This window comes from Colossoma macropomum, unplaced genomic scaffold, assembly GCF_904425465.1.
Source record: "Colossoma macropomum unplaced genomic scaffold, Colossoma_macropomum, whole genome shotgun sequence".
Lineage (NCBI taxonomy): Eukaryota > Metazoa > Chordata > Actinopteri > Characiformes > Serrasalmidae > Colossoma > Colossoma macropomum.
The window spans coordinates 27,557,649-27,567,313 of record NW_023494799.1 but is presented as its reverse complement, the minus strand read 5'-3'; the positions used below and the strand labels follow the sequence as shown (position 1 = coordinate 27,567,313).

Below are 9,665 nucleotides of genomic sequence, written 5' to 3'. Positions count from 1 at the left end.
CCATTAAGTGGTTCTGGTGGTTCCTGATCATTTTGTAATGTGTTTTGACTTTTTTTTAACTGGGTTGATATTACAATGTAAAGTATTCTAATGGTTAAAACTAATCTAAATGGTGACCAAAGGCTGATTCTAAATGCATGGTTTCCTAATGGGACCTAAAGGTGTTATACAGGAAACTAGTGGTCTCTATTTGAAACCATTAAGCCAGTTCCCATTAGAAGGCAAAACCATTAGATTTAATCCTAATAGTTTCTAATGGTCCTTTTTCAGAAGGGTGGTCATTCTGGTCAGTAGATAAAATGGTTATATTTGAGTTGTAGACATCCCAAGCCCTGGTTCCTATCATCGCATCGTAAAGAAATCTGAGTTGGTGAGTTTCTCTACAATGTACCACTGTATATCAAACCACTCTGAATATTTTTGTTTACATCTCAGCGATTGAATTATGCCGTAATTTTGAAAAATCGGTGGAATTTCCCTTTAACACAAAGGCAGTATGTTTAAGCGTATTTTGTAGTTATGCACTAGTAGGTGGGGGCGAATGCTATAATATACTAGGCTACTATGTTGTATGCTGTAGTAGACGGGGCTACTGCCTAAATGTCCAAAGTAGCCCATAATGAAATAAAGCTCCACGCTCACTGACAACTGCAGTTTTCCATCCTCACGTGCAGAAGCTGCACGCGCCTCCCTTCTCGCTCGCGCTGCTGTAGCTGATACTCTTAGTGAATTCCCCGCTTCTGATATCATTGAGGAGTTTCTCCCTTGTCCACAAAGCCCAGCGGAGGAGGCGTTTTCAAAACCACCACTTCAGAGTTTTGTGTTGAAGAACAGGAGGAGGAAGAAGACCAGCAGAACATCAGGAAAACCTTTTTAAGCAATTTTTTTTTTTTAAACCTCAGACTGGGAGGAGGACTGCGGAAGGTGCTAAACAGGTAACCGTAACGCTTCCCGCTTCTAGTAAAACCGACGACATTTACTGACGGGTTTCGACTGTTTTGAATGTATGACTCATGTTTTTTAAGTTAGTTCTGTGTTTTGCCAAAACTACCGCGTGTCTGAACTCACTAATGGAACTAATTCAGCGACAATCCTCTGTGGTCTCCGTTTCTTTCTTTAGGATGCGGTTGTTGAACATTGTCTGCTCTCATGTTGTTGTAAGTATCTCGGATTCTAATTCAAAGGCGCCAACTGTGATATTTTCGTATTTTTTGCAAGTAACGAGCTGTCTGTGTTTCCCAGGTTTTGATTCACTACTGCAGTGGAAAAGGTAAAGAAGCATCTCATCTTTCTTAAAGCCTCTGACTGATTTTTCATGGTGGAAATGAAATGTAAATTTCATGATTTTTCTCACAAAACTTTTCTAGAGACCTCACTGAAGCCCATTTCCGCCAGACTTCTCAAAACTTTAGCACCTCGACCTAATGACTTAGTATGTCAAATGAATGACTTGAGTATTCTCGCAATTATGACTTATTTTTTCGAAATTTTAACCTGGCATGTCTAAATAGTGACTTGCTTTTTCAATAATGACATTCATTTTCAAAAGAGTAATTATTTTGAGATAATGACTCATTATTTTATTATTTCTAAGAAAACAAGGCATTATTTTGCAACACCAAGTCCTAATTTTGAGAAAACAAATACTTGTTTGAAAATACTAACTATATATATATACCGCTGTTGTCAGAAGAAAACCTCGTATCTCCAAAAGGGTAACTTTACAGGAGAAGTAAAAAACCTACTTTGCTGCTAATGTAAATCAATGGAACCAGACTTTTTTGCAAGTCATTTTGGGTCATTTCTTTTGGTCCATTCATCATGAAGTTTACATACAATGTAAAGAGTAAGAGGCATATATATATATATATATATATATATATATATATATATATATATATATATATATATATATATATATATATATATTTTATAGATAACAGTAAATCATACAGTGTAAGCAACCACTTAAACAAGTCTCTTATAAATATATATATATATATATATATATATATATATATATATATATATATATATATATATATATATATGGGATTTGAAAGCATGTAACATGTTTCCTTGAGTACTATATACTTTTTCTGGACTCTTTCCACCAATGTGGACATACAGGAAATCTTCTGTATTTTCTGTAATCCTGTAAGGGCAGGGATAATGTATTAGTGATAGGGCAGCCTGGCATGTTGACAGAGTTAACTAAATGTTAGTGTAACTGTAGCAAATCTTCTCTGTTTACAACCTGACAGCTCTTGCCATTACTCCAGAAAGCAGAACCCCATTGCCAAATGATGAGATTGACTATGAGTATGTGGCTGACAGGCTGCAGTGGGATGTGGTCAGTAGGCTGTGTAGACAGCGGTTAGGGTCCCTGGCTGTGGTGTCCAGTGCTGGGAAGAACCCTAACCTTACCAGCTACCTACAGTCCTTGAACATCTCCCAGCCTGTGTGGATTTCAAGAATGGTACCACCTGAAATAAGTGGTGAGCTCCATTAATAATATACCCTTTTTTTCTAATTATTTGCATCAGTGAGAGATTCAGCATGGTCAACAGTGGTATTATTAAAGATTAGGTCAGCAAAGTGCAGACAAGATGTGATCTTCCAGATGGCTGGAACATACAGTATTTCGGCCATTTTATAGATAACAGTAAATCATACAATGTAAGCAACAACTTAAACAAGTCTCTTTTTTTGGATTACTTAACAACTGGACACAGTTTGAAGTAAGTGTATAAGTGTGTGTTGATATGATCATGCAGTTTGAATGATGCTAATTTGTGGGGTATAAATTTTATTTACTCCAGTACAAAACTACAGAAGCAGACTTTGGACACCAAACATGTCTAGGCTAATGATAACATTTGGGGTAAGGGGAAGTGATATAAATTAGATATTTTGCCATACTAGTCCTTTTAGATAAACATTATGTCCCATCTCACTATAGACCCTAGGATTAAAACAATGCACATCTGCCAAAATACCACTTTGAAGTACACGTATATGTCTCTAGAGTTCAGAACAAGCCAAAGGTAAAATATTTTTTTTAATAATCCACCAACAAATACTCATTGTCCTATCCATTGGCCCAGGTACTTCTGACTCCTTAATCTTGGAATTTCTGGGCAGAAATGAAAGCCAGTCTGCTCGGCTCCTGCATGAGTTCTCTGACATGGCTGCTATGACCGTTTGCACTCGCCTTCGTTTCGATCCCAATAGACATGAAGAATCCACCGTGTTCTCTTATTCTGTACACTCATTCATTAATGAGTTCCAGCTCCGAGCTAGAGTTACATCGAAAGCACTCATCGAGTTTGCTCTGCTGGTGCATGGTGAGAACAGCACCTATCAGTCTGCCTTTGCCAATGATGCCTCCTGGCACTCGTTGTGTGTAAGCTGGACAGGAAATGGTGGTGAGTGGGCTTTCTCAGCAGACGGTCTGGAGGTTGGGCGTGGGAGTCGTCTCTACCCTTCTGAACACATAAGAGGCAACGGCTTTTTCATCATTGGCCAAGAACAAGACAGATTTGATGGATCCTTTAAAAGCACAAAGGCGTTCTGTGGGAGCATTACCCAGCTCTACATATGGGATCGGGCGTTGGAGGCCGGTGAAATCCGAACCATGGAAAAAGAGTGTAAACCTATTACATCTAGCCTGGTTTTCAGATGGAGAACCTCTGGACTGGAAATGGAGCCCTCAGTACAGATGCATTGGGAGAACTTCCAGTGTCAAGGTAAAACATTGTTGGTAGTGGTCTTTGTGGTGGTTTTGGTCTATTCGAATATGATGAAAATATGGACTCTTTCTGCCTTTTGGAAATGCGTAGTGTGTAATGACTTCCAACTCTCCTAGCCCGCTCCCAACCGACATGAATGCAGGGACTCTCAGCCAAGTTATAATTGGCAAACTCAGCCCTAAACGGTTGTAAATATTTCATCTATGCTGTAATTCAGAAACCCACCCTTCAAAACAAACGCTTTACCATTGACAGTCTGAGCTCACGAGGAACAGAATCCAGGCTCTTATTGCTCGTTTGAACAATATACATATGGTGTGATGAGCTATACATGTGCTAGACTTTAGATTAAAGGATTATGCTGCAGTCATGACTCATAGGTGGCATCATTTCAAATTAACCAGACCATTAAACATTAACAGGAGTGAGTCAGATTTTAGGCATTTTAATATACACAAAGGCAAGGCTTAAGTTTTTTCATAATTCCATGTTATGTATGTTTGTCCTCAACATCTGACTTGCCAATTCATAGCCCCTGGGTTGGACTCAAGTTTATAGTATCACAATTTTTCCTTAGTGATTTCCCAGATGCCAAATAACGATACCTGTGTAACCTTCGACCCTGCTAGTGGAAAGTGGGGCTGGGACCATTGTGAGGCACAAAAAGGGGGTGTCTGCCAGTTTCATAAAGGTAATATGTGCTGCTTAGACATGGTTCAGAACAGTCATAGATCTTTGTGTAAAATAAAATAAATAAATATTGAAAAACACTGCATACAATATATCATTATGATACATCAGGATGATTACATCATAAATAAATTGAAAAGGGAACTTGCATGCAAGCATTGACAAACAACATTGCGTGTCTCTTGTGGCTGCTTATACAAACTGCTACTAAATATGTTCATACTGTTACTTTTAATAACAGTATTACTAAACGACAATTTCTCACCAAAGCCTTATGTTTTTATAATTATGTTGTGTTTAGGCATTTGTGTAAATGATGTCTTTCATTTGAACTAATGATTGTATTTCTTGCTTTGATTCCAGAGACAATAGAAAACTTTCCCAAGACACCATTTTTTACACGAGTCCTCAAGGATCTACATGCCAACTCTGTGAGTAGGAGAGCTTTCACAACCTTTCAACACAGTAGCTCTGACGTTCCTGGATGCAAGTTCTGCCTGATCAGAGTTTATCTTATCTTATTTTAATTAACAGAGATTCTTTATTCTGAAGGCCACTAATTTTTTTTAAATATTTTTCCAAAGGAGTTAGAAGAGTTTAATTCAACTTCATCTACAGATAATGAGCTGATTTGGCTGAACTCTATAGCTCGATCTATCGTGAGGGTAATTGAGGCCAGTCCTGACATCATCACGCCCTCTGATCTTCTGTACCTCACACAAACCATCGAGCTGGCTGCAGCTGCTCAAGCCAATAAAACATCTGCCTCTTCTGGAGTCATCATGTCCATGGCTACCAACTACCTGAACCTAGCCAGTGGTCTCATTGATCCCGTGGTGGCCAGGCAGTGGCTAGATTTAAAGCCACTAGGGGTACATCATCTCAGTATTCAGTCATTTTTGGATGGAGGTAGCTGCAAAATATCCGAATACTTAATAACTTCTGTTCTTCCTCTTACATCTTTGCCTGCTTTCTACAGATTCAACTCAGACCATTCATGGTTGTAGAGAATATTGACAAATTACTTTGGGCATTGGCAGATACAATCTATACAGAAAGGTCAAGCTTCACAGTTTCAACAAAAAACATAGGTAAAGTTTTCTCACTTGTATTTTGGATTGTAAATGTTGGTGACATACCCAAAGGACTGGCATTTGCTAATGATGTTCAGTGACTTCCTGTAAGATTTGCTGTATGACACTATGAGCACTTAAATAAGAAAGTAACAGGTATTTTGCAGATTTAAAGTCAGCATTATGGAATTCATCAATGTATGTTCATTATTTTGTTTGTGGTTATTTTGTAGATGTTCATATGGAGCCAAGGCGGTTATCTCAGATGAGCTGCAGCTGTGTGTACAAACCTTCAACACAGGCTGCTCAATCCAGCAGCCAAGATGAAATCCTAATACCAGAGACAGAAGTCCAAAGAGTCCACTCCCTTGGTGAGAAATTCTGTAAAGTTCTGACTGCTAGTTACTAGTATGTTTTCCTGTTGTCTTAGGAAGTCAGTGTTTCTGAATCCTGGTCTTAAAGTTCCTCTTCCCTACACATTTTAATCTGTTTCTCCTAGACCTTTTATTGTGTTCTAACACAGCCTGTGAGGACCTGTTAATTCAAGGACTTCAGGAAGGATTTGTTAACAGGGAATTCCACTGCTTTTTCAAAATTTCTACAAAGTTCAATTGCTGGGGTATAAACAAAGTCAGTCAGAGTAGTTTGATGTGAAATGATATGTTGTAGAGAAACTTAGCGATTCAGAATTCTTTAATGTAGTGGCAATCGATTGAGTTTTGGTGTCTACAAAGTAGCCATTTTATTGACTATTCAAAATGACCAGCAAACCTGCAAATGTCTTGAGTTTTAATATGTAATAATGATAATGGTAAAATAGTAGTAAATCTGAAATAACAACTGTTCTTGAGGTACTGCTTTGCCTTACAACACCCTTCATGTACCTGTCTGCCATGAATGGATTTTGTTTGTTTTAGGCCATACCCTTTTCACAAAACTATCACAAAACAACGTAGCAGGCAGGGTTTTTGCAACTGTTTGCATATAATAACTTTCTGTGAGGTAGCTTTAAGAGGCGTTTTATACTTCAAATTTCTGGTTCCCATAACCACTCATAGGAACAGTTCTCTAGAATGGAGCATTTCACATCAAGCCACTCAGAATGTCTTAATTTACAAATGAACCACTTAAATATGGAGATATTTTGAAAATATCAGTGGAATTCCACTTTATTTCACTGATTAGTTCGATCAGATGTGTTACAGCAGAAAAAAAAACCCAAAATGCACAGTGCAGGTGTGCTCCAGAACCAGGCTTGGAAACCACTGGGCTTATTCGCAATTATACATACGGCTTAGCAAATCACACACATTCAAACATTGGACTATTTCCTTGTGTAAGTTTGGACATTGAATTCATAATCACATTCCTTCAAACTAAACAAAACAGCTAAATATGTTTTACTTAGTGTAATTACACTAAAAAGGATTTGGATTTTTGAGTACAGATAGAGACTGAGTGAACTCTTGTGCTTTTTTTCATTCTTGAAATGTAACTTCAAAAGTGGACATTGGTGCTACTTTTTTGATGGCCACTCTTGAATCTTCTTTGGTAGGACACAAGGATGTGATGTTTATCCATGCCTACTATGGCAATCTGCTGGAGATGCTTTCCAAAACTGATTTCAAAGCTCCAAGGTACCAACAGACACATGAGCTTTACCTTGTGCTGAGAACTTTGATACAGTTCCTGAATCACAAGCCGTTGTGCTTTGTTCTTTAGTCTTTTTATTGAATATTGTAAAATTGCTGAATTGTATTTAAAATGCTTTTTTTATGTTTACAGTATGTTGCATATTGTTGTATGTCAAAGTTTAATGACAGCACATTTACTGAAGCTGTTTTGGTTTCTGTCCAGCTCACCTTTTAGTCATCTGGCTACAGCAATCATATCAGCTACAGTACGAGATGTGTCCAGGGCAGAGAATATTCCAGTATCTGTCCAGTACACTCTATCCACTGCCAAGATGGTAAGGACTAGACTCTTTTTCTGATGTTTCAAAAAAAATGTTTGTTTTACGTAAGCCAAAATACTAAAGTCTGTTTTCTTTTGTGTGAGCTACTATGTTTACCAGATAGGCCAATATGTGAAATGTGATTTTGTTTTTTTGAAGACCTTTTACAAAACCATTTTTATACTTGAATTAGTAATCATATCCTTTAGAATGTACTGCACTGTATTATTAGAAACCTGAGAGATGTGCGTTATAAGTTCTGTTAGTGGTATAGAGGTTACTGAGTGCCAGTGTTCTGAACTAGTCCATTTAAAGATCCCAGCAGAGATGTATTTGTTTTGTATTATCCCAAACAGCCTGTGTTTTTCAGTGAAACAGGCCTTAAGATGAAGCATACTTCAGTCCTAGAGGAATCATCAGTCCTGGAAGTGTAGTAACTGTACCAAAGTCTGCTTATTGTGTCACTGGCAACACCCATTTTTTTTCCAATTCACTGTGAGAAATGTGAAAAAATAACTTAGAACAGCTTTTACAACCCAAAACAGTAGGTCTTTCACAAAGATGTCACAGATTCTAAAATTTCAAAATGACCTAGAATTTTCTAAAACATTAAAAAAGGGAGTGGGGGAACATTCCTCTCAGACATTCAGTGAACCAGATTTATAACTCTAGATTTTCAGTGTTTACAAAAAAGTAGGCCTGAAATTTGCTCTTAAAGTTCTTAAAAAGGTTCTGATAGTGATATTGAGTTATAATAGTTGGCAAATTAAATATATGGAAAATATGCATCACTGAGTTAAAAGCAGCCCCTAGCCATTAGTACATAGTATGAAGTAAAAAAAGACACCGCCGTATGCCTGTGTTTTGTGCTTTGGTAACTGTTCCTCTGGCTGAAACAGAGCTTTTATATGTTATTATTTTTTATAACTCACTGTTGTTTCTGGTTTGCACTAAAGAGGAGTTGTATGAGAGCAAACATCTGTTTTCATTATAGGTGGAGTATTCCAAGTTTGTCACGCCTGTTTGCATGTTCTGGAATGTCAGTATGATGTAAGTAAATGGCGTACAAACTGTCCCCAAAACAGCAACTGAAAGTGGTAAATGAAAATGTTTGTTTTTTTCTTTTTTCTTTTTAGAGCTACTCATTCAAGTGATTGGTCAGACAAAGGCTGTAGAGTGTTGCATTCTGGACCGGATGGCACTTCTTGCTTCTGCAACCACACCACCAACTTTGCTATCCTTATGAATTACATGGAGGTTAGGGTAAGTTACTAAAAATGTATGGGGCATATCAGTGTTTTTAAAATGTGAATTGTAAGTATTCCTATTGTGAGTAGATTAAGATAATCTTACAGATTCTACAGAGTCTAAACTGGTGTTAATGCATTCACCCTGTTTTTAAATCCATGATCATTAAGATCACAACATTGTCAGACACATCAGAGCCATTTATATTGTTCTCCATTGAACAAAAAAATACGTAGCACCATTTTTTCCCTTGACTTTACCTATGTATGTTTGAATCTCTTTTTTGATGTTATTATAGTTTTGTCCAGCAGAGGTCCCTGTTAGCTTGCAGAAGAAAAAGAGGGACAAATGGGAGAGAGCACTGTTGAACACCACTTTCTTTCCCAGTACTCATGACTGATTTTTTATAAAGGAAATCTGATCAGTGTAATATGAAAGTATAGTCATAAATATGTTCTGAAGCCACTTGTATTGCTTGCAGTTCAGCTTTTTTTAACCAAAATCAGAACATTGATCACTTCTAATACACTCACGGCATGAAGCTTGATAATGAATATCCTATCTAGTTTTGCACTGCAAGGCACTTGATCTAGATACACTTAATGGAGAGACAGAGTCAGTGTAGACAGACAGAGAGAGAATTTAGAGACTGTTTGTTTTGACGGGCATTTAACCTCTGTCTCTGCAGTGGAGTGCAGAGGAGGAGAGCATTTTGACCAAGCTGACGTTTATCGGGTCGGGAGCCTCACTCTGCGCACTAGTGGTGACCTTGATGCTGTTTACCGTGCTGGAGTAAGTGGTTTCCAGGGATACACTGCCACAGCAACAGCACCCCTGTGAATGTGTGTTATTGTGTGTGTGTGTGTGTGTGTGTGTGTGTGTGTGTGTGTGTGTGTGTGTGTGTCTTTATGTGGATCTTATGTGGAGCAACTTCTGAGTTTAATGAAA

General features: G+C 37.8%; 1 protein-coding gene across 2 annotated transcripts in view; it reads left to right on the top strand.

The window, feature by feature from the left end:
* The first annotated feature begins 669 nt into the window (after positions 1-669).
* The window catches only part of LOC118818853 (adhesion G-protein coupled receptor D2), a 67,717-nt gene continuing 58,721 nt past the window's right edge, over positions 670-9,665 (top strand). The window contains exons 1-15 of one of the 2 annotated variants that reach the window (XM_036586364.1): positions 670-935; positions 1,121-1,157; positions 1,243-1,270; positions 2,283-2,498; positions 3,108-3,749; positions 4,330-4,443; positions 4,806-4,873; positions 5,027-5,314; positions 5,422-5,533; positions 5,749-5,886; positions 7,071-7,152; positions 7,373-7,484; positions 8,464-8,519; positions 8,606-8,732; positions 9,406-9,509. In XM_036586364.1, coding sequence (XP_036442257.1) covers positions 1,122-1,157; positions 1,243-1,270; positions 2,283-2,498; positions 3,108-3,749; positions 4,330-4,443; positions 4,806-4,873; positions 5,027-5,314; positions 5,422-5,533; positions 5,749-5,886; positions 7,071-7,152; positions 7,373-7,484; positions 8,464-8,519; positions 8,606-8,732; positions 9,406-9,509 — 2,123 coding nt within the window. In that variant the 5' untranslated portion in view covers positions 670-935; position 1,121. Of the gene's footprint in view, positions 936-1,120; positions 1,158-1,242; positions 1,271-2,264; positions 2,499-3,107; positions 3,750-4,329; positions 4,444-4,805; positions 4,874-5,026; positions 5,315-5,421; positions 5,534-5,748; positions 5,887-7,070; positions 7,153-7,372; positions 7,485-8,463; positions 8,520-8,605; positions 8,733-9,405; positions 9,510-9,665 lie in introns of both variants that reach the window. The other variant, XM_036586363.1, reaches the window with a different exon arrangement.